Source organism: Microtus pennsylvanicus, chromosome 2 (genome assembly GCF_037038515.1).
Source record: "Microtus pennsylvanicus isolate mMicPen1 chromosome 2, mMicPen1.hap1, whole genome shotgun sequence".
NCBI classification, from domain to species: domain Eukaryota; kingdom Metazoa; phylum Chordata; class Mammalia; order Rodentia; family Cricetidae; genus Microtus; species Microtus pennsylvanicus.
The window spans coordinates 27,095,148-27,120,146 of NC_134580.1; the positions used below are offsets into that span (position 1 = coordinate 27,095,148).

At 45.0% G+C, this 24,999-nt stretch overlaps 2 protein-coding genes across 2 annotated transcripts; one reads left to right on the forward strand and one right to left on the reverse strand.

Annotated features, from left to right (window-relative positions):
• Positions 1-4,132: 4,132 nt before the first annotated feature.
• Lalba (lactalbumin alpha) lies at positions 4,133-6,021 on the reverse strand. Its single transcript, XM_075963544.1, has 4 exons — positions 5,889-6,021; positions 5,401-5,559; positions 4,897-4,972; positions 4,133-4,246 (listed from the first exon to the last, which is right to left on the reverse strand). Exons 1-4 carry the CDS (start codon positions 6,019-6,021, stop codon positions 4,186-4,188), a joined length of 429 nt encoding a protein of 142 aa, XP_075819659.1. The 3' UTR covers positions 4,133-4,185.
• Positions 6,022-16,768: 10,747 nt separating this feature from the next.
• Positions 16,769-17,710, forward strand: LOC142844101 (olfactory receptor 11A1-like). The gene has a single exon (XM_075962414.1). It carries the CDS (start codon positions 16,769-16,771, stop codon positions 17,708-17,710), a length of 942 nt encoding a protein of 313 aa, XP_075818529.1.
• The last annotated feature ends 7,289 nt before the right edge of the window (positions 17,711-24,999 follow it).

The following is a 24,999-nucleotide window of genomic DNA, read 5'->3' on the forward strand; positions in this document are numbered from 1 at the left end:
AGTCCTGCAGTGTGCACTGCCCCCACCATCTCTAACATGTGATCTCATGTTTAGTCCTGCAGTGTGCACTGCCCCCACCATCTCTAATATGTGATCCCGTGTGTGGTCCTGCAGTGTGCACTGCCCCCACCATCTCTAATATGTGATCCCATGTTTAGTCCTGCAGTGTGCACTGCCCCCACCATCTCTAACATGTGATCTCATGTTTAGTCCTGCAGTGTGCACTGCCCCCACCATCTCTCACATTTGATCTCATGTTTAGTCCTGCAATGTGCACTGCCCCCACCATCCTCACCAGAAGCAACACCAGTGGGAGCCTCAAATCTTAAACTCTGAATCTCCAAGATTATGAAGATAATAAATTTGTTTCTTGGTAAGAGCACCATCTCAAGCATTCCGTAGTAATAACGCAAAGGTGTCTGACACAGCCAGAACTGTGGCGCTGATTGTCACAGCCCAGTATCTGTGACACAGCCCAGAATCATCAGTCTTAAGACTATGTAGGAAGGGGCTCGAGAGATGTCTCAGCAGTTAAGAACACTGGCTACTCTTCCAGAGAACCTGGGTTCAATTCCCAACACCCACATGGCAGCTCACAACTGCCTGTAACGCCAATTACAGGGCTTCTGACACAGACACACATGCAGAAATGCACCAATGCAGATAAAATAAAATATGAATGAGCCATTAAAAAATAAAAAAAATATGCAGGGCATATTCCTAGTCTCTCTTTCTTTCTCTCACCATTCTTTTGGGGGGGGGCAGACAGGGTTTCTCTGTGTAACTTGGAGCCTGTCCTGGAACTCACTCTGTAGACCAGGCTGGCCTCAAATTCATGCAGATCCACCTGCCTCTGCCTCCTGAGTGCTGGGATTAAAGTTGCATGCGCAACCACTGCCTGGTCCCTTTGGGTTTTTGTTTTTTTTTTTTTAGTATAGACTTAAAAACGCTTTTCATTGTGCTAAAAACAAGTTTTTCATTGTGCTAAAAACAAGTTTAATCTATATATACCCAGTCTTCTGGACAGAGGAAAGAGTGTTCATGCTTTTTTTTTTTTGGCTTTAATTTAGGACTTTCAGTGTATACTTGCTTGCATTAGATTTTTTTATTGATTTTTATTGAGCTCTACATTTTTCTCTGACTCTATGACTCTACCCTCCCCCTTTAACCCTCCCTCAGGGTCCCCACGCTCCCAATTTACTCAGGAGATCTTGTCTTTTTCTACTTCCCATGTAGATTAGATCCATGTAAATCTCTCTTAGTTTCCATATTGTTGTCTAACTTCTCTGGGATTGTGGTTTGTAGGCTGGCTTTCTTTGCTTTATGTTTAAACACCACCTATGAGTGAGTACATGTGATAATTGTCTTTCTGTGTCTGGGTTACCTCACTCAAAATAATGTTTTTTAGCTCCATCCATTTTCCTGCAAAATTCAAGAGGTCGTTATTTTTTTGTACCACATTTTCTTTATAGATACTTCGGTCGAGGGCCATTTAGATTGTCTCCAGGTTCTGGCTATGACAAACAATAACGTGTGTTTATGGCTTTTAACCAGCATCATTTTTGGGTCCCCTGTAATTCAGAGGCAGGAGTCTACTTCCTTTTCTACAAAGTGGATTTCAGTGCGGATTACAAACAATGGGGATGCTAATGTGTCTAAAATGTTTCTTTGTTTAAACTCAGAAAATTCTGGTAAGCTCCAGCTTCGAGGAGGTCATCAAATGGACTCCAGAGAAGAGCTGTCAATCAACAGCCTAAGTTTCCCTACCTACTGCCTGTTCCTGGGAGTGGGATCTCCCCCACCTTTCCCTGGTCTTGGGACCCCCACCCCGCTCAACTACCAGAACCTAAGAAAAAATTTCCTCCTAAAACCTTCTTAACTTTATTTTCTGCCAACATCCTGAAAGGTTCCCCTCAAAACCTGCATCCTGAGCATCTTCAGAATGGCTACCCCCAAGTGGTCCAGTCTCACAGGTTGCTTCAACTAGACCTGCAATTTCCTAGCACCAAACAGTCCCACAGCCTGGACAGTGATTGAAACAGCCAGCTATCCCAGGACTCTCCCAGGTCCCCATAAATGCCAAGCCCCCAGATAACAGGAAGCAGTCTAGAAAACATGGTGCCCCACCCATTCCCACCTCACCAGCTACCCCTATCTATTTCCTCATCTTTTTATAATAAACAAAAGGGGGGAGCCGTGGCTTCCTGCTGCAGCCTGCCTCTGCCCTCTGACAGTTACATCATCACCTGTCATCAGATGCCTTCCACCTTCAGCTGTGCAACCTGAGCAGCCTTTAAAAGTGCCCACCATTTTTGATCCTACTGCACGTACTGGCTTTGGGGGAGCCTAGGCAGTTTGGATGCTCACCTTACGAGACCTGGATAGAGGTGGGCGGTCCTTGGGCTTCCCACAGGTCAGGGAACCCTGATTGCTCTTCGAGCAGATGAGGGAGGGGGACTTGATCGGGGGAGGGGGAGGGAAATGGGAGGCGGTGGCGGGGAGGAGGCAGAAATCCTTAATAAATAAATAAATTAAAAAAAAAGAAAAGGGATGATGTTACAGAGCCTCAAACCTTTATCTCAGAGTTGTGCTGTGTATTTATCCCACAAGACTGAATTTCATGGTGTCAGGAGCTGTACACACACATCAGAAAGTTTGTCATAGATGATTCAGGTGAGCATTAAGTATCCCGTATAGGAAGTAAAGCCAGAGAAGAAGGTGGAACTGGTAAGAGTGTATTTAGAGAAGTGGATTCTTGGTGTGAAAATGGATGCTGTGAAATTTAATTCAAAAAGAGATGTCTAAGACTTTCTGAGCTGATATGTACGCATTACATAGGAAGTGGTCTCCAGTGCCCATGTGTTGCAGACTACTTCCCAATTTCTCTTCTATCAGGCTCAGTGTGTTCAGATTAATATTGAGGTCTTTAATCCATCTGGACTTAAATTTTGTGCATGTCATTCTTTGTTGGTGGGAATGTAAACTTGTACAACTACTGCGGAAATCAGTGTGGCGGTTTCTCAGGAAATTGGGAGTCAACCTACCTCAGGATCTCGCAATTCCACTTTGGGGAATATACCCAAGAGATGCCCAATCATACTACAAAAGCATTTGTTCAATTATGTTCATAGCCAACATTATTTGTAATAGCCAGAGCCTGGAAACAACTTAGGTGCCCCTCAATAGAAGAATGGATAAAGAAGGTGTGTCATATATACACTTTAGAGCTCTACTCAGCGGTAAAAAACAATGACATCTTGAATTTTGCATGCAAATGGATGGAAATAGAAAACACTTTACTGAGTTAGATAACCCAGACCCAAAAAGATGAATATGGTATGTACTCACTCATAAGTGAATTCTAGCCATAAATAAAGGACATTGAGCCTACAAAAAAATAAATAAATAAAAAATAAATAAAGAAAAGTGCCCACCAGAGCCGGGCGGGGTGGCAGCACACACCTTTAATCCCGGCCCTTGGGGTGCAGGGGCAGGCAGATCTCTGTGAGTTCAAGGCCAGCCTGGTCTACAGAGCTAATTTCAGGATAGGCTGCAAAGCTACAGTGAAACCCTGTCTTGGAAAACATAAATAAATAATTAAATAAATAAGGTAAAAATAAAATGAATGTGCCCTCCAGACCCAGCTGGCTCTTTTGCCTCGTGCTCCTCTCTTCTGTCTCTTGCTTCTCTTCTGCTTATCTCTTCCCTGTTCTCTGTCTGTCTGTCTGTCTGTCTCTCTCACATCCCCCACTTTGACACGCCCTTTCCCTCTCTCCCTGCCCCCACCAATAGACCTCCTGCACTAACTCTGTTGCATGTGGTGTGTTTGTTTAGCGACATACCTTAGCAGGGGCCAAAAAGTACACACTTCGCCTTTCCTTTATTTTGACCGTTATACTGGTGACAGGCACATCAGGCCAGGCCCTTTATTTAGAACAGAAGAGGACTCTCTTGCTTTGGTGAAAATGCCATCAAGCTCCTCACCATCACTGAGCAAGGGTCTGCAGTCCATTGCTCCAGTCACACACCCTTTGACAATAGTCCTTAAGAGTCCAGTGGTGTCACCACAGGGTGCAGGGCTCAGAGACAGGTCATTCTCAGGGTAATAGAAAGAGCCAAACTGAGGCAGCCTTAGGGAAGAGGTGTTCCAGAACACGTGACAGGAGCAGCAAGGACATAAGGAGCTCACAGCTTCTTGCAGCTCCACTGTTCCAGCTTCTCAGAGCACATAGGCTTGTGAGCCAACCTGTTCATGGGAAAACAGACAAAATGGGTTGGATAACTGGAACTTCCTTTTTAACTTTCTGTGTCCAATAATGAGTTCCATTATGACATTGATTCCATTATGATATTTTCATACATGTATATCATTGTACTTTGCTCAATTACCAAACACTTGTGCACACATGCACACACACACACACACACACATACACACATACACACACACACACACACACACTTTCTCCCCTCTTACTGGCAGGGTCTTAGCATAAAGTTAAATTTAGCTTCTTCCTCAGGGTGAGGTGAAAGATGCAGACAAGAAATAGAAATTCTGAGATACATGGAAAGGACTTCTAAAAGGAATAGGACTCATTAAAATAATAATAATAATAAAGCCAGGAAAGTGCAGATCCAGAAAATATGTGTAATGATACCAAGGGCTTGCTTTAAGGCTAAGAACCGGGCAGGGGAAGGGAGACCTGGACATCAGCCTTCCAATAGGGAACTTCAAACCAGGAAACTTGTCACACAGGAATGACACAAAGGAGCATTTTTTTAAAAAATGGACCCTTGGATGAGCTTTGTTTTGGAGAGTCTACCCAAGATTAAATGGTCAGGGGACACAAGCAGCGAAGAATGCATTGCTCTCAGGAGACAGAAGACATAATTTACCAGTAGTCGATTCCTTTGATGGCCAGAACCTTCTTAGCACACATTTTGTCATCGGTAAGGTCATCATCCAGCAAGTCTAGCAGAGTGCAGGAAGAAACAAGACAGCTAAGAAGCACAGCTCAGAATGGGGAGGAGTTCCTCTATTCCTTGGATTCAGGGGTCCTGTTCTGAGCTGAAGGTTTGGCCTAGTGACTTTCAATATGAAAAGGCCAATCTAGGTTTCCTTCCATTCCCTGGGATGCCTCTGAAGTCATCAGCTTCATCCGACCCTGGAAATGCAGACTTCAAGACTCACCAACTGATTACCACTCCCTGAACTTTCTGATGGGGTGGGGGAATTCTGGGCATGTGGAGATCATGACCAGGGACCAGTTTCTTACTAAGCATCATCACTTCAAGTCACACAGTTCTTAGAGCAGTGACTTCTGAGATGTGCTGGGTACCAAACAGTAGATGGCCTCCAAGGAAAACAGGAGAGCAGGGTAGGTGAAGGAGGTTACTCACCGTCGCAGGAAATGTCACAGATATTCTCAGACTCGGGGACCTCGCTACTCTTGCACCAATGTTTGTTGCTGATCTGGAAGAGTCCGTACTCTGTGCCGCCCTTGTTGTTGACCTTTGCTTGTGTGTCATAACCGCTGCTGTGAAATATAACGCAGGTCCCTGAGGGAGAGAGAAGAAAGATGGTTCACAAAGACTTGCAGTAACAGCGTAATTGAGAGACTAGATTCCCGGAAGAAAACAAAGGCTTCGCAGTCAATCTCCGAGAGGAGTGAAGTACAAAGCACCTTGATGAAGTGAGAACCATCAGACAAAGGGAGAAAGGAATGACAGGAAAACATCCTGAATAAAAGAGAACCGGAACAGAGGGAGAAGAGCGAGAAGACGACAAGGAGATGACTGAGTGAAAGCAGAGGAGACAGGAAGAGGATGGCGCTGAGGAGAGAGAGGCGAGGACCCGGATGAAGCCAAAGGGAGAGTAATGAGCTCACATTCAAGCGCAGAGATGCCTTCGTAGCCGTCCATGTCTTCCACAGCCCGGTACACCTCACATTTTGTAAGCTGCGTGGCCTGAATGGCAGGGAACAAGATGCACACTAGGAACAAAGGAACAAAACGCATCATTTTGGCTGCTCCCGGATCCTGAAAGGCAGACGCTACTCAGCTGCACCTGCTTTTATTTACGACGACAACCTCTCGATCCCTGGCACCTGGTATCTAGGAAGATGGTGAAGAGGACGTGCGTGTGCCAGAGTGGAAATGCCGAGCCTGCCAGCTTCCTTGCTCCGTGTCACCCTCGCTTTCCTCTCCCTCTTCCTCTATCTAGTCAATACCGAGCATTGTTCTCTGCCCAGACTGTTCCGCACGTGGTCTTGCTTCTCACTCAGCTTTGGAAACCTTTCCTTTCTTCCAGGGTCAGTTCTAGGAAGCAGCATGTCCCTGGCCTACTTAAGAAGAAAGAGGTTTCAGAGACACCACAAGAGAGACAACTGGAAAACAGTCAGGGTTCACAGCCACCTCCATTCTTACCCCTACACACACAGACTGTGGAAAGGGAGTTATCACATCCTAGGATCAAAGTTGGCATTTTTCTGGCCACCTAGCCATGGAGGAAATCCAGGAAGAACCCCTTGACATTGTGGCTCACAGCTGAGGGCCTCAGAAAAAAGAGAGGCAGCATAGCGACAGAGGACATGAAAATCTAATACAACAACTTGGATCCTACGACTTCTTATGGAGGAAGGCAGACAATTTGAAAAATTTGTATGAAATATCTAGCTATCCTATGAGCCATTGCCAAGCTCCCCTACCCTAATCACCTCTCCCATAAGAAACTAGATGCTGCGTTGGCATTAATTAAGACATTGGGTTGATCCAAGTCTAATTTCATAATAACATCGTTCTTGTGAAGTAGCTTATTCATAACCCCAGGGTGGGCCACAGACAGTTAGAAAAGGGTGGTCCAAGTCATGGAGGATATTTTTGAGTCCTCAGTCAGCTATGAAGTCTGCCCTGACACTAGTTCTAAGTGATTCCTGTAACTTGCTGGCATCAAGCACTACACTCATGATATCGGTAATAGTTGACCGACTTCAAGCCTGTGCTAATCCTTAGATTGGAAAAATCGATAAACTTGATTTCTTACATATCCTGAGGTTTCCATCCTAACCACACCACCTAAGACTTAAAAACTGAAAGCCTTCCAACTTGTTATTACCTGTAAGTCTTCAGGTCAATGAAATTCTTGTCAGTTAATCTCATCCCTTCTATTCAGGGTAACCAGTGTATAACACAGCGTGAATGGAGCCAGGCTGTGGTGGCACACACATTTGATCCCAGTACTCGGGAGGCAGAGGCAGGTGGATCTCTGAGTTTGAGGCCAGCCTGTCTGCATAGCAATTTCTGGGAATTTCTGGGATAGCCAAGGCTATTAAAAAAAAACTGTCTGAGAGAGAGAGAGAGATAAGAAAGAAAAAGAAAAAAGCATGACGTGAATGAAACTCGTATGGAGGACCTGGGAAAATAAGATGAGCAGAAACGCCTGGATGGAGAGGGGCACATGCTCAGAAACTCAGCACCCGCTGCCAGAGGTACTGGAAGAATAGGTGACAAGGACAAGAATTCCATCCCCCTGAGCAAGTCTCCTGGAGAATGTGAGCAAGTGTGGGGGACGACCTTGGACCACACAGGAATAGGACACAGAAGAGTTAGACCTGGTGGCATCTTCCAAATAGTGGTGTCTGTATAAAATGTCTCTGGCCCTGGGCTATGTATTTACAACGGAGTGAAATGGTAGCCCAGAGTCTTAGGGACCACAGGGGCTCAGCACGTTCAGACACTTCCACCTGCCTGTTACACAGTTGCATCTCTACCATTCCTGGCAAGCAATAAAAAGCAATATAAGATCCAGGAATCACAGCTAACTGTGCCCCAGGCAAGAGAAACCATCATTTCCCTAGAAATGTTTGTAAAAGTGGGACAACCTGAGGCTAATGGGAACAATTGTAGACATTCAGAGGGAGACATCAGTTCCTGGAGGGGGAACAACAGACAACAATCACAGCCCTGAAAGAGGAAGAAATGGAAAGACGTAAGAATGGCCAGCCAGTAAGGAAGGCTCCTGCCCAAATCTCCTTTCCAAGGGGGGATGGGGGAGTTAGTGAGCAACCTTCACACAGAGGCTGTGATCTGAGTCAGAGAGGGAAAGGTATTTATCACACACTTTCTGGATTTCTTCAAAGATATCCTAGAAATGCCTGCTCATTCTATCAGAAAAAGTTAGTGTTTCTAAAACCAGTAGCCACCTTTCGTGGACGTCCGGGAACCAAGTCCAGCTTCTGCTCCATACTTTGCCCTCTGACACAGTGGTTTGAAAGGAAATGGTACCAAGTTGAGAGCTGGGGTTGCCATTTGGAGCAAACACCTGAAAGCCAGGTTTTTGATCCTACTGCACGTACTGGCTTTGTAGGAGCCTAGGCAGTTTGGATGCTCACCTTACTAGACCTGAATGGAGGTGGGTGGTCCTTGGACTTCCCACAGGGCAGGGAAGGAACCCTGATTGCTCTTTGGGCTGACATGGGAGGGGGACTTAATTGGGGAAGGGGGAGGGAATGGGAGGCGGTGGCGGGGAAGAGACAGAAATCTTAAATAAATAAATAAATAAATAAATAAATATTCCCATTCTGTTCCACTTTATTTCATAATTCAGGAAAATTATACTGAAGAGTCCAAGAATAAGTATAGACATGTTCCAGAAATAGGAGCGGAGAAATAAAGAAATATAAAGTTGTAAGCCCAGGAGAATAAGAGCAGGCTGTCAGAGTTTTTCCAGCAGTCTAAGGATTAATTATTAGCAGTAGATTACGCCAGGCGGTGGTGGCGCACAACTTTAATCCCAGCACTCGGGAGACAGAGGCAGGCGGATCTCTGTGAGTTCGAGACCAGCCTGGTCTACAAGAGCTAGTTCTAGGACAGGCTCCAAAGCTACAGAGAAACCCTATCTCAAAAAAACAAAATAATAATAACAATAAAGTGAATATCAGGCTTCGCATGTATGTCTGCTAGTTGTGGCTATGTAGAAAGCATGCATATGAAATCCTACAAGGAATCTACATTCAAATAATAGTTTTGACTTACATGTGCTAATGACACATGATTTTTTTTAATTTGGCACAGATTTTTATTTTTAATTTTTATTTATTTATTCATTTTTATTAATTCTTCTTCCATATAATACATCCCAACTGCAGTTTTCCTTTCCATCTCCCCTCCCAATTACTCCCCCCCACATCCCCTTTCTCCCAGATCCACTCCTTCATTTCCCTTCAGGAAAGAACAGGTCTCCCAGGATGTCAGCTAAACACAGCATAACAAGATGCAGTAAGACTAGACACACACCCTTATATGAAGGCTAAAAGAGGCAATCCAGTAGGAAAGGGTCCCAAGAGCAGGCAAGAGTCAGAGACATCCCCATTCCCACTGTTAAGACTAGTTGAAAGACATTTTTCCCCTGGCTACCTAACTCTCTTCATAAAGGACAATATTATATTTGGGGGCCTCATCCCAGCCCCTGGCACCCATCTTTGGAATGGAGCAGGAAGCTCCATTTCAAGCCCTCTCCCCTGGGAGCTGCCTTGGTCCAGACTCCACCTCCCGGAAAGCCTGCCAAGTGGTGACTTCTCCCCAGGGAGGGTCAGGACCACTCCCACAGGCTACTTAGGCTGCCCCCCAGAGAATGTACATGTGGTCTCTGGGTTTCGCATGGTCTCCCCCTCTCTCCCTTTTCCTCACCACGCTTTCCCAGTGCCATCTGGTAGCGCTGCAGTAAACATGGGCATCTTTTATTCGGTCTAATTTCATCTGATTGGAATCATTTGTGTCAGCGGAGAGGCTCGTCCTAAGAAATATTCCCAGCAGATAGGATCGTCAATCATTCCACACCAATACTTTATTTTTATTTCATGTCTTCCAATCCTGTTCTGAATCTAGGCAATAGTTCACGTGGCCTTCTGAAAGCACATTTTGTGACCAGAGCAACTTCCAGAGCTTATCAGGAAGTTTACTGCTCACAGTGACATGTTGTGAGGGTGCCGTATTGAGACTGCTGATGACAGAGACCATTGTTCCATTATAGGTACTTTAGACATTCTTCCAGGATAAAATGTTGGCCATCAACCTGCAGAAGACAAGTCAACTTGCAGTCCATGTGATTCTGCTCCTCTGTGTCTGCCCTACAATGCTCTAATCAGGAGGTAGCCAACATCTGAAGAGAGTTTCCATGAACTGACTTTTTCCTGGGCAACCCATCATGGCCTTGGTCGTTTCCTTGGTGTCTTCTATTTCCCTGTCTCTGTTATCTAACAAGGAAACTCATTCCAGAGACATCTGGTTTGGATTCTAGCTCCACTACTTTCTAACTGTGTGATTCTGGACAGTGACTTTGACCCCTTACATGTAGCTTCCTGATATATATATATATATATATATATATATATATATATATATATATATATATAAAATATGTCACCTCCTGGGGGTCAGGATTAGACAGGGTTAGGATCAGAGGTCTGTAAAGGCCTCTGAGCATCTAGTGCAAAAGAAAGATTCAGCAAAGCATATTTTTAGCACCATTATTTTGCTCTGTTTTTATACTCCCTCTATCCCCTCCTGAGACTTTTTTTTTCTTTTTTTGGTTTTTTTCGAGACAGGGTTTCTCTGTAGCTTTGGAGCCTGTCCTGGAACTAGCTCTTGTAGACCAGGCTGGCCTCGAACTCACAGAGATCCACCTGCCTCTGCCTCCCGAGTGCTGGGATTAAAGGCTTGCGCCACCACCGCCTGGCTCCTGAGACTTTTATCAATGAGTTGAGAAGAAAGATAGAAGAAGCTGACCAAATGCGGTCAAACCAGACACAATTGGGAAGTCTGCCTCTAAGAGCAAAGAGCTCTCAGAGAAAATTATGGTCCCGTTAATAAAGCATATTTAGGGTAAAGTACTAAATACTTATCCTACTAGATATTGTGTGGGTTTATGCTCTGTGCCTATAAGCATTTATTGGATTAATTAGTGTTATGATACACGTTTATACAAAAACAATTCAAGGCTTAAAAAACAACATAGAGATCCTTCATTTATTCTTTGAATTCACATACAACATTTCAGAAAATGTACTAAAATTAAAACTTTTAAGCACAAGTTGCCTATTTTTTATCACTATTGCCATAAACTGTAAGCCAATAAACACTAGCATTCCTTCCTCAAGAAAAGACCCTGGCCTGTGTCTCCCTCAGGCTACTCACATAATCCAAGACCCACATCTCTGTATTTTATTCTTAAAGAAAATAGGCTCGTTACTTCCGTCCTTGTCCCCTTTTTCCCATCCAGAGCTCTCTACCCTGCCCTTCTACCAAAATGAGACACTTGTACAAGGCTTCCAGGAAGAAACAACCTAGCTCCTGCTACAGACCTGCCGGCCCCGCCTCCTGCTACCGACCTGCCGGCCCCGCCTCCTCCTGCTACAGTCACCTGCTGTCATACAGCAGGGACTCGCTCTATAGTTCCCTATTCCTAGCTGTCATTTAGCTATGTGTTATTGATTCTGTGAAGAAGCCTGACTTGGAGTTATGATAATCTATCAAATTAAACAGAACAAGTTATCTTCAGGATTATATAGCCATTTTCACCCACCGTCTTCCTTGATAAAAGACCAAAGCAGGACAAGGTTTCTAACCCACGCCAGACTGTTAACACAGCCCTTCTGGGCACAGTCAGCTGATCCATTCCAGTAGTGCAAGAACAGATCACAACACACGTCACACTTCCTCTTAAGGTTGATTCTGAGAATTGATTTGTCACCAGATAAGTTCATGTTTGCTCTCTGGGGCAAAAAGTATTTGCTAAATGTCTACTTTAATTAAAGCTTTTGAATTCATTTACAGTCTGTGTCTATGTGTGTGTGTGGTTGGGTGTGTGTGTGTGTGTGTGTGTGTGTGTGTGTGTGTGTGCCACAGCACTAATATGAAAGTTATAGTCTAGCTTGAGGGAGTCCATTCTCACCTTCTACCGTGTGGACTCTGGGAAATAATTCAGGTTGTCAGGCTTGGAGGCAGGTGTCTTTACCCACTGAGCCATTTTACAGAACTCGCCATCCTATGTTCGCCAGTCTTCCCTGAGCTCAGACACGACTGGTTATTGCGTTCAGGTGAAACCAGCATACAGTCCCTTGAGAGCTAAAGCATCCCCTAGAACCAAAGCACAAAAGCAGCTGCTGCAGCTGGCACCAAGCTCCGCATCTTCTCCACACGGGAGGGATGCCACCCTGCTCTATAAAGGGCAGCAATTCCTGCAGCAGTGCATACAGAACAGAGACCTTGTTGGTCTTCCATGAGCGCTCCAGGGCTGGATGAGAGAGAAGCAGGAAGCCCACAGAGTTGTCCGCTGGCAGAAGAGTTGAGTCCCGGGGTAAAGACAACCAAAAGAGCAGCCATTGGCCTCAGCCTGAAGAACAGGTCAGCCCCCACCTCTGACTATCTACTTCATCTGGGCTAACAATGCTCTCTGCCCACAGAAGCCCAGCTCCCTGGCCCAGCTTAGGCAGATGGACAAGGGAGAATGACATATATTTTCCTACGTGAGTCCAGTGGATACGGCCTCTCTTTGCCAACAAGCTTCTGGAGGCCAGAGATGGAAACTCCGCTCCCTCCACTCTGGTCCTGTGCCCTGCGTGTCGCCCTATTTTCATAAGCAGAAGTAATTCTGTAGACGACAGGCAGGTACCACTGTACCCCGGGTCGTGTTATACAGGAGTGTGTGTAGACTTAAATCTATCCCAGTCATCATAGAAGCACCTTGGTCCGCTGAGCGCAGCTTTTATTCTTCCATTAGTTGAATATTTCTACATTCTTCATGGAGTCTTCACAGTCGGCAGCTCTCACGTCCTAAATCATGATAATGGGCAAACAGACCCGAACCACTGTTTGTAATTTTTTTCATTTTTAACTCATGTGTGTGTGTGTGTATATATGTGTATGTATGTGTGTGCAAGTGTGTATGTGCATATGTATGTGTATTGTGAGTGAGTATGTGTATGTATGTGTGTATGTGTGTAGAGTATTATGTGTGCGAGTGTGTATGTGTAAGTATTGTAAGTATGTGTGTGTATGCGAGTGAGTATGTGTATGTGTGAGTATGTATGTGAGTATGTGTATATGTGTGTATGTGTGATATGTGTGTATGCGAGTGTGTGTATGTGTGTATGTGTGATATGTGTGTATGTGTGATATGTGTGTAAGCGAATATGTGTATGTGTGTATATGTATGTGTTTGTATGCGATTGTGTGTGAGTATGTATAGATGTGTAAAGTATGTGTGTAGAGTATGCATGTGTGTTTATGTGTGAGTATGTGTGTGTATGTGAGTATGTGTATGTGTGAGTATGTGTGTGTATGTGAGTATGTGTATGTGTGAGTATGTGTGTATGGGAGTATGTGTATATGTGTGTATGTGTGAATATGTGTGTATGCGAGTGAGTATGTGTATATATGTGTGGGTATATGTTTATGTGTGTGTGCAAGTGTGTATGTGTGTATGTGAGTATATGTATGTATGTGTGTATATATGTGTAGAGTATGTGTGTGTGTGTAGAGTGTGTATGTGTGTATGCATGCACACCAGAGGTACTGGATCCCTTGGAGCTGGAGTTGCAGCAATTGTAAACCACCCTGACCCTAACTCTACAAGAGCAGTTACACTCTCAACTGTCGAGCCATCTCTGCAGCCCAAATCCTAGTTACTTTACACCAGTGTTCCCACACCCATTCTTACCTTTCTTATACTTGTTCAAACTCATTGCTAAGGCTTACATGTAGTTTTTAAAATATGCTCCTGTTCATTTTACTCTTTTTCCATGGTTCAAATTGCAAGATTTCTTTGAATTATTATTCTATTGCCTGCAATACTGGTTCTCCCTTTGTTTCATATTATCTGAACATTTATAAATCATGCATATTTAAAAGCCTCCTGAAGTCATTGATAAAATATGGGAAGGTTATAAGGTCTAGAACACCTTCTCCATTTTACATGAAGCTTTACGGAAATTAATATGTCCCTTTCTACAGCTTTCTTCTGATCTACTTCCTCACTAATAGTCTTGGTAAAGGACATCATGTAAGGTTCCTACGGTCAGCATCACAGACCTCTTAGTGATTCTTTGTGAGACAACTATGCTACAAAATATATATTTAAGAACTTCACCAGGAGATCTGGGTATAGTAACACACGCCTTCAATCCCAGCACTCAGGAGGCAGGGGCAGGTGGATCTCTGTGAGTTCGAGACCACTCTGGTTTACAAAGCAAATTCCAGGACAGCCAGAGCTGTTACACAGAGAAACACTATCTTGAAAACATCCTTAACCTCAATCCCAGGGAGTTCCTTGCCCTCCTCTGTGCACTAGGCATGTGAGGGCACACACACATACACACTGTCAAAATAATCAGGTACATAAAATAAGTATAAATATTTTTAAAACAGCAATATTAAAAATATAACAATCTCACCAAGGCCCAACATCAAATTTACCAAAAGGCATTAGTAACTTTTTTTATCTAAAGCATCAGTCCTGGGTATAGACCTGAGAAGTTTGGGATCAGTTGTCCAGTTGGTCAGTTTTACTAGTTCCAACTCGCTGGCAAATCAAGTGTCCTGTGTCGGTCTCAATTCAATTCCCTGCCTGGGTCCTTTAGAAGCCACTACTACATAGAAGGTAAATGTGTTCAAATACATTGGAAAGTGCTCAGCATGCTTTGTCTCTTTACCACTATGTGACTGGACCTGTGTCTGCATGATGTAAGCCAACAGCGCAAAACAAAGGACCAAGGCAGGCGCACAAAAGCCGTGTGCTCTTGCTGCCCTCTGCAGATACAGAATGTCCTATTTTTATCTTCAAAGCTGTTGCCTCTATATCAGGTTGAGTTTTCTAGTTCCTCTCTCTCTCTCTCTCTCTCTCTCTCTCTCTCTCTCTCTCTGTGTGTGTGTGTGTGTGTGTGAGTGTGTGTGTGTGTGTGTGTGAGTGTGTGTGTGTGTGTGTGTGTGTAGTGAGATTCCTTCTGTCTTTAGACTCCCACTTAAATGCCTTTTTCTACCCAGCAAGGAGGCTTATGCATGTAACCCCAGCATTGAGAAGCTAAAACAAGAGAACCACCAGAAACCCAATGCCTGCCTAAACCACAGAGTCAGTTCAGGGCCAGACTGGGCTACAATGTGATACTTTGTCTCAAAAGACTGCCTTTTCTCCCACTAAAGTGATAATTGTCACAGATTAGGATTTTCCCCCGCAGTTTACCAGAATCTTACTTGACCATTTGTTCATTTACTTCTTCCTTCCACGGGTGCTTATCAGTCAGCCTCCTTGTATTTGGTGCTAGAGAGTTCTGCAATGAGAGAATCAGCCTACTCTAGGGTAGAAATTTCTAAAGAACTCATAGTTAGATGAGATAAATGTGGCATTTGGATAGCACGTGGAAGAGAAAGGAGAGGAGTCAAGAACAGTAAAGACTCCAGATTCTCACATCTGACCAGAGCCTGAACACAGTTTGTCAACAGACATTTCCAGAATTACCAAACCACTTGTCCAGGAAAACAAATAACCTCCCAGGGGAGGAGGTTCTAGACTAACTCAGACCTACACGGAATCTCACAGAGTAAATGATACAGTGGCTTGTCTGGTTTCCCAAGTCTTGTGTGTGTGTCTGTGTGTGTGTGTTTGCCCACATGTGCAGGTGTGTGTGTGTGTTCACACATGTGCAGGTGTGTGTGTGCAGGTATGCAGGTGCAGGTGTGTGCGTGTGCAGGTTTTTATGTGCAGGTGTGTGTGGCTGTGTGTGCATGTGTGTGTGCAGGCATGCAGGTTCAGGTGTGTGCGTGTGCCGGTTTACATGTGCAGGTGTGTGTGGTTGTGTGTGTGTGCAGGCATGCAGGTGCAGGTGTGTGCATGTGCAGGTTTACATGTGCAGGTGTGTGTGGTTGTGTGTGTGTGTGCAGGCATGCAGGTTCAGGTGTGTGCGTGTGCAGGTTTTCATGTGCAGGTGTGTACAGTTGTGTGTGCATGTGTGTGCAGGCATGCATTGCACATGTATGTGGAAGTTGGAAACACATGTTGAGGATCTTTCTAGATTGCTTTCATCTTTTGTGGGGCAGGGTCTCTCCCGGATCCTAGAGAGCTTTAATTTGGCTAGCATTGCTGACCAAAAAATCCCAAGGGTCCTCTTATCTCCCCCTCCCTGCACCTGCACACAGGATTACAGGTGTGCAACAATGCATGTCTTTCATGTGGCTGCTGGGAATCAAACTCAGAACAGCAAGCTGACTAAGCTGCCTCCCCATTCCACCAATCTGACCTTCTTAGAAAGAGAGAGTTTGAAATGTGTTGCTGCACTGGGAATATGCATGACTTCAGAATAAGGCCATCTCTGCCACGGCAGCATTCCTATCCTTGCAGAAAAAGTCCACCTGGTGTGCCCCTCCTATTGGTACTCAGCCAGGATCACCAGGTACACAGTTCACTGCTATGATGCTCTCTCATGTCTATGTATCCGGCCCCCAAGAAAAAGTCTGCGGGAAAGCACTATAGAACAGTATGTTATGCAGGAGATTTGGAGCCAAGTAAATGGGCTCAAACAGTAAACCCGTCCTAGCGGTCTTGAGTAACTGGTATAAACTCATTGGGCATTGATTTCTCTTTAATTAACAGGAGACAATAAAGCCTTCTCCAACACTTGCTGTAAGCAGTAAGCAGAGCAGAGATGTGGCCCTAACAGAACATTGCTTACTACTGGAAGTCTTCTTCCCTTCTGAGGTCTCTCTTCCTCGGATCTCCATGAGGAAGTCATATGGTGACAATGAGAACCAGACCACCTGGCTGAGCCTGGTGGGCTTTGGCAAGCTGCAACACCTGGGCTTCCTCCCTTTCACTCTCTTTCTAGCCATCTATGTGGTGACAGTCGGTGGCAATCTCCTCATCTTGCTTGCTGTGGCCTCCACGAGGACCCTCCACACACCCATGTACCTCTTCCTCTGCCACTTTTCCCTACTGGAGATCGGCTATACATCCAACATCATGCCTCAGCTGTTACAGAGCTTCCTGGAAGGAGGGGACACCATCTCATTGGCCAGCTGTCTCGTCCAGTTCTACGTGTTTGCCTCACTGGCTGCAGCTGAGTGTCTCATGCTCTCTGCCATGTCCTATGACCGCTACTTGGCCATCTGCCATCCCCTTCATTACCCCGCTCTCATGAGCACCTGGTCCTGCAGCTGCCTGGCCACAGGTGCTTGGCTCAGTGGCTTCTTCTTCTCTGCCTTCACTCTGGCCTTAGCAGCCCCTCTGTCCCTCTGCCCAGGCAACAGGGTGATTGACCACTACTTCTGTGACTTCGCCCCAGTTGTCGGGCTGTTCTGTGGGGAGGTATGGATCATGTGGGGAGCTGGAGTCGGCATCTCAGGCTGCCTTACGCTCATCCCCTTCATGTTGATTGTCACATCCTACATCTTCATCCTGAGGACTGTGCTGAGGATACCTTTAGGCCATGGGCGACAGAAAGCCTTCTCCACCTGCTCCTCCCACCTCAGTGTGGTTGGAGTGTTCTACAGCACTCTCGTTGTGGTCTATGTGGCCCCAACAGACCACATGCCTCCCCTGCTCCGGAAGGCCTTCTCTGTGCTCTACACGGTGCTCACTCCCATGGTCAACCCCATCATCTACAGTCTGAAGAATCAAGAAGTAAAGCGGGCTCTGCAGCGGATCTGGAGACAGCTCATCTGAGGACTCGCCCCCACTGCGGTGTACAGGACGGTTATTGACTTCTTCCTCTGCTTCAGCTTCACCTATTCCTCAGAGTCAGATGGAGAAGGCCATTGTGTTGAAAAGAGGAGACAATGGGATTGAAAACAAATACCTAACAAAATGAGGTAACCCCAATTTTCCATTGTGACTGTATAGAGATCAAAATCGCACATCCCAAACAGGGTCTATGCACTACAGACATTTCATAAACACTCATTTTGAGTGGATTAATACTGAAAAGAATGCAAGAAGGAACTGAGCAGTAATGCCAGATGGAGAATACTGACAGATTCTTTTGTTTTATTATTTGGTTTCATGTGTTGGTGTTTTGCCTGCATGTGTGTCTGTGCACTGTGTGCATGCCTCTTGCCTGGCACCAGGGAGCACAGAAGAGGATGTCGAATTCCTCGGAACTAGATTTATACACAGTGTGGGCTGCCATTGTGAGACAAAAACAAGAACAACATACCTTGCAAGTTAGTGAGAGACCCAAACAGGAAAAATAGACCTTGCAGGTTAAGGGTTCTGGCTGCAGTTAAGACAGTTAAGAACAGCTTTCTGTTTGTTCTGTCTTTATTTGACCCATCTGCAGCATACATGCTTCATCACATGTGGGCAGGAGGTACACTGGCAAGTTATACTTCATGATGTCTGCTTGTCCCTGACTAGACGTAGCGGGGAGGTACACAGGCAGGAAGTGCGTCAGGATATGCTTGCCCATGACTGGACATTGTAGATGGAAGTATCTGTCCCACCTGGTCCTGCAGCCATTCAACCCCAAATAAACACACAGAGGCCTATATTAATTATAAACTGTTTTGCCTATTGCTCATGCTTATTACAAACTAGCTCCTAAAACTTAAAATTAACCCATAATTCTTATGTTTAGCCACTTGACGTGGTACCTTTTCTCAGTAAGGCATTCTCATCTTGCTTCCTCTGAATCTGGCTGGTGACTGTGTATCTGCCTTTCCTCTTCCCAGAATTCTCCTAGTCTGGTTGTCCCGCCTATGATTCCTGCCTGGCTACTGGCCACAGCAGAACATGATGGGAAATATGGTGGACTTCTGGTTTTTAATACACCTCAGTAAAATATGACTCATCACTGTTTCCTGGGAACCATGAACTGGTCCCGGCTAGGGCCCATCGTCTGGGCCAGATTTTAATTAAAACTTGCTTCAAATTTGACTCAGAAAAAAATGTGGGACTGGTCTTTCAAGAGCCCCATATGGGCACTGGGAATTGAACTCAGATCTTCTGGAAGAGCAGCCAGTGCTCTTAACCAGTGAGCCATCTCTCCAGTCTCTACTTATGGATTCTTAATCCAAGGCTGCCAGGTCTAAGGTTGGAAACAGAGGAAAGAGGGGTCAGAGAGATAGTTGAAACCAGAATTAAGAGTTAGCTTTCTGACATGCTTCATATGTTATCTCAGAAATGAAGAAATAAAACTCTTAGCCTTAAGGTCCATAGGGTGCTAGCAGGAGGGGTTGCATACAGAGTTTGTCTTGGAAAACAAAGGTCAGTTAGGGGAGAGTCCAAAGCTCAAACTACTCAGGCCTGGAGCCCAGGAGACCAATTAGGCCACTGCTCTATGAGTTCCAATTAGTCTTTGTCATTGGTATTGAAACAATAAATAGTAACAGAAGGGAAGGAGGCAATTAAATGAGAAAGGAAGCAGAAATTAAATCCAAAGAACTAAGTCTTTCTGCCTTTATCAGAGATTCTTTGAAGACTTTAAAAATGGCAAAAAGCCAAGAGTCCTTAGCCCCAGGGGCTCAGGACAAATGGACAAAAAAAGTAAAACTCTATCTCTTAAAAAAAAAAAAAAAGAAAAGAAAGAAAGAAAAAGAAAAATCTGCCAGGCAGTGGTAGTACATACTCTTAATCTCAGCACTTAAGAGGCAAAAACAGGTGGATCTCTGAGTTTGAGGCTAGCCTGGTCTACAAAGTGAGTTCCAGGACAGCCAGGGATACACAGAGAAACCCTGTCTCAAAGGAAACCCATTCTGAGGTGTGTCTCAAGGATAGAGCAGGTACAGGGCCTATGTGAACCCCTCGGCTAAACCTCCAACACAGAAAACAAATTTCTAAATTTTACTTGAACTATATCAACGTGTTTTTCAAAGTGTGGTATATGATCCACCAATATTGGAATGGTCTGAAGACATGGCTGTATCCTTGGATGGGGAGATAGCTTGATAACTGTGCTTAGCAATCTCATGCAAGGCCCTGGCTTCAAGCCCAAGTCCTGAAAAAGTCGCTATTTCCAAATAAAGACTTTTGAGCAAGCAGACCTACAGCATCTGGCTGGCTAGAAAGGAGGCCAGGCCCAGAGGACCGTCCTTAATAAATACAACTGACTCTCACTGTAAGAAGAGAGCATTGTGTCCAATGGGGGCAGGGTTCAGCAGCAAAGTCAACAAGGAAAGGGGGGACTACAGATGCTCACAGATGTAGACCTATAGAAAGGAAGTAGGAGGAAGCAGAGAGCCGAGGAAATGTATGTAAAAAGGCAAGTAAGGGAAACTGAGGGCATAGAGAACCTAGGACAGCCAACTTCCCTTCCAAGATAGAACAGAGAAAAAAATGGGAATTCCTCCATCTAGAATATTGCTTGGGAAGTGGGTCAGATCTGAGCTGTATAGAATATTTAGAAACATCTGTTAAGGCTGAAAATGCCCTTCGATGGCACAATCGTTGCTTAGCATGCACAATCCTTAGCATAAAACAAAGTTCTCTGTGGTGTTTATTCTTTGCATTAAAACCAAAAGGAAAACCCAGTTGGATGTGGTGGCACACACCTCTAATCCCATCCCTTAGCAGGCAGAGGAAAGCTGATCTCTATGAGTTCTAGGCCAGCCTGAGTGAATTCCAGGATAGCTTGTTACCTTAGTGAGACTCTGTCTCAAAAAAAGGTAAAATCCTGTGTTGCATGTGAGTGTCCTAGAGAGGAAGACTAGGACAGTGAACAAGGAGCAGAGCGAGTTCATGGGACAAAGGGCACAGCGTCCTCCTCAGGGTGCATCCCTCACACTGTGCTGAAGACTCGGCTTCTACCCCCTGTCTATGCCATTGAGAGTCCAGGCGGCTCAGAAGGAAGGCTGGATCCCAGGATCTGAACAAAGCGCATGGCTGCCTTCCACCACATAAATTTAGAAACATATCATTTAAAAGATTGTCATGGGCTGGAGAGATGGCTCAGTGGTTAAGAGCATTGCCTGCTCTTCCAAAGGTCCTGAGTTCAATTCCCAGCAACCACATGGTGGCTCACAACCATCTGTAATGAGGTCTGGTGCCCTCTTCTGGCGTTCAGGCATACACACAGAAAGAATATTGTATAATAAATAAATGAGTAAATGAGTAATAAATAAATGAGTAAAGTCAGTAAACGTGACTCTGCCTGAGCTCAGCCCCTCCAGTTAACAGACACGAAAGCGATGCACCTGCGGCAAGGACAGGTTCCGGGACCAAGCCAGCAGAGAGAAGTTGAGAGTGAGGTCATTAAAAACTGCTGGGTGACACTGTGACAGGAACAGGTGGAGGGAGGCACAGAGGACGACGGCTTCAGGATCTCTCCACCAGGAACCGACCTGCCACACTTCTGGGTCCTTGACTAGCTCTGAAGGAGTCCCCGTCTCATCTTCGCCACATTCCTAAACCGCCAATGTACGGCCAGGTACCAGACTCTAGGGAGACAGAAAAGGCCACCACAAAACTGCCAAAGAGATGTTGGAACAAAAAAGGAAAGAGGGAAGGAAGTAAGGAGAAGAGAGAGGGGAAAGAGAGAGAGCTGGAAGGAGGGGAGAGGAGGAAAAGAGGGAGGGAAGAAGAGGATCTAAGTAATCTCTGTGATCCCAGTTATGTAAAGTACTTGACAATGAGCCCTCCTTCTAAACCAGTATGTAGCTCGGTAGCTATCACTTGCCTGATATGCACAGGGTTTAAATTGAATTTTCAGCATGGAGTGGGCCGAGCAAACTTCAGAAAGTGGCTGGGGCAGGTGTGGTGGTACAGGCCTGTAAGCCCAGCTCTTGAGAAGCAGGCGTATCACAGGTCCAAAGTCAGAAAACTCGGCCAACCAGGGCTCTACAGAAAGACTTTGACTTTAAAAACAAACAGGTGATTGGAGAGATGGCTCAGCAGTTAAGGGAATTGTTTGCTCTTCTGGAAGACCTGGCTTTAGTTCCCAGCACCCGCAAGACGCTAATAGTTAACTCCAGTTCCAGGGCATCCACTGCCCTCTTCTGGCCTCCTCCGGCACTGCATGCACATGGTACAGAGACAAATTCAGATGAAACATCCATACACATAAAATAAAGTCTTTTTAAAACGACAGATAAATATAGGAAGGAAAAGGAAGGAAGGAAGGAAGGAAGGAAGGAAGGAAGGAAGGAAGGAAGGAAGGAAGGAAGGAAGGAAGGAAGGAAGGAAGGAAGGACTTTAACAGCCTGGTGAAATGGCTTGGAGTGTGAAAACACTTACTGCTCTTGCCAAGGACCGGGGTTGATTCCTAACAACCACATCTGGTGGCTTATAACTCCAGTTCCAGGAGGTCCAATGCCCTTTTCTGGCCTCTGGGGGCCCTGCAGCTGTAGTTACCCGTATAAGACCAACAAGGTCAAGTAGAAATTCCCACAGGGGTCAGGGAGGGGCTCCGGGAGCCCCACCTTAGATGAAGAGCCACCGCCGCTAGTGAGAAAGGCCTTTTGGCGCAGCGATGTGGCTGTTGGTAAGCTGCCCGTGCTCATGGGCCATCCTTCTCCATGTGCATTCAGCAGCACCAACTGGACTCAGGTGGTAATAAAAACGTTTTTAAGTAGGGGACATGAAGTTGGGTGAAATACAAGGGAGTGGGAGGTAGATAGCATCAAAATACATTGTATTCCTATATGAAACTCTCAAAAAAATAAGATTTGAAAAGGTATTCTGAACCAATTTAACCAGTGAAAGAAGTAGATAGAGGGTAAAAAATAAGTAGGTGGGCAACTAGACCGATTGTTTTCTGAGTAAACACTATGAACAACAGCTACCCAGCAGTCACGCTCCACTCCACCCCACCCCCAGTCAACAGCACAAGATGCCTGTACAGAGGTCTCCGCGACACCGCAGCAGATACCATAGCTGAAGGAGATGAGGCTCATGTAGGCGAATGTGTTTAAGAAGTGAGTCTAGGACTCAAAGGACAGCTTTGAGCTTCCAAGCCCTTGTTCATTGCGGTAGAATATTATTTTAAAGTGTGTGTGACTTCTGTTTATGCTGTGGAACACTTGTTTAATGATGTAAAGATGGGTTGCTTTTGTCTATGTTCGTTTGTTTAGCTCTGTGAAGCTGTGTTACTTTGCCTGTCTAAAACACCTGATGGTCTAATAGAGCTGAACAGCCAATAGTGAGGCAGGAGAAAGGATAGGGCTAGCAGGTAGAGAGAATAAATAGGAGGATAAATCAGGGAGAAGAAGGAGCAAGAGAGAACAAAAGGAAGAAGACGTCAGGGGCCAGCCACCCCGCCAGCCACGGAGTAAGAGAAGTAAGATATAGGGAGGTAAGAAAAGGAGAAAGACCAGAAGCAAAAGGTAGTAGGGATAATTTAAGTTAAGAAAAGCTGGCAAGAAACAGGCCAAGCCAAGGCTGGGCTTTTATAAGTAGTAAGACTCTGTGCGGATTTATTTTGGGGCTAGGGGCTGGGCCCCCCAAAAGAGCCAAAGAGTAAAAACAACCAACAACAGATCTTTTTATAGTGTTGCTGTCCATGGTCAAGTGTTGTAATAGGAGCGGTGGGGCTGCATCCCTGGCACCCGGCCGCCCGCATGGCTAGCTTATGCCCCGAAATAATTACACAGAAACTGTATTATTTTAAACACTGCTTGGCCCATTAGTTTTAACCTCTTATTGGCTAGCTCTTACATATTGATCTAACCCATTTCTAATATTCTGTGTAGCACCACGAGCTGGCTTACCAGGAAAGATTCTAACGTGTGTCTGTCTGGAGTGGGAGAATCACGGCGACTGCCTGACTCGGCTTCTTTCTCCCAGCATTCTGTTCTGTTTACTCCACCTACATAATTTTCTGTCCTATCAGGCCAAGCAGTTATCTTTATTAGTTAACCAATGAAAGCAACAGATAAGATACAAGACCCACCTCCATCAGTCAAGAAAAAAAGAAAGGAGCCAGCAAGAAGGCTCAGGTAGTTAAAGTCACCTCCTCCAAGGCTGGAGCCCTGAGTTTGAGCCTCAGAACCCATGCTGTGGAAGGAGAAAAATCTGTTTTCACAGGTTCTTCTTTGACTTCCACAGATTCACTATGGTAAACACACACTCACACATCACACACACTACAAACCACGTATACACACACACACCATACACACCACATACTACATACACCACACAGACACACACACACCATACACACTGACATGTATATAATACACATACCATACACTCTCATACACATATCACTTACACACATAACATATATATTCACACACACAACACACAACACATACATTCTCACACACATAACACACACATGTGTGAGTACATACACCTGAACACACACATGCAAACACATAAACCACACACATAAGAATTAAATCCCGGGGGGCTGGAGAGATGGCTCAGTGGTTAAGAGCATTGCCTGATCTTCCAAAGGTCCTGAGTTCAATTCCCGGCAACCACATGGTGGCTCACAACCATCTGTAATGAGGTCTGGTGCCCTCTTCTGGCCTGCCGACATACACACAGACAGAATATTGTATACATAATAAATAAATAAATATTTAAAAAAAAAAAGAATTAAATCCCGGGGCTAAAGAGATGGCCCAGAGGTTAAGAGCACTGACTGTTCTTCCAGAGGACCCTGGTTCAATTCCCAGCACCCATGTGCAGCTCACAACTGTCTGTAACCCCAGTTCCAGGGGATCTGACATCCTCACACAGATAGACAGACAGACATGCAGGCAAAATACCAGTGCACTATAAATTAATTAATTAATTAATTAATCCCAACTAAACAGTTAATACTTCAGGGCATCCAGCATTGTCAATTCTTCAGAGCTGGTCAATATTTTGATCTTATAATCATCAATGATGAGAAGATCATTTTCCATAAGTATGCAGTACACAATGGAAGGAGTTTAGGTTCATTTCAGAAGTTGTTGAAAGTTCTGTCTTATGTGAAGCCAAAGTTCATTGCAAACATCACTTTTTTTCAATTTTTTTATTGATATTTATTGAGCTCTACATTTTTCTCTGCTCCCCTCCCTGCCTCT

Coding starts and splice junctions, on each gene's coding strand:
- Lalba (XM_075963544.1), bottom strand. CDS start 6,021: ATGATGCGTTTTGTTCCTTTGTTCCTAGTGTGCATCTTGTTCCCTGCC. Junction 5,560..5,888: donor AGGCATCTCTGCGCTTGAAT/GTGAGCTCATTA, acceptor TCTCTCCCTCAG/GGACCTGCGTTATATTTCAC. Junction 4,973..5,400: donor CTGTGACATTTCCTGCGACG/GTGAGTAACCTC, acceptor GCACTCTGCTAG/ACTTGCTGGATGATGACCTT.
- LOC142844101 (XM_075962414.1), top strand. CDS start 16,769: ATGAGGAAGTCATATGGTGACAATGAGAACCAGACCACCTGGCTGAGC.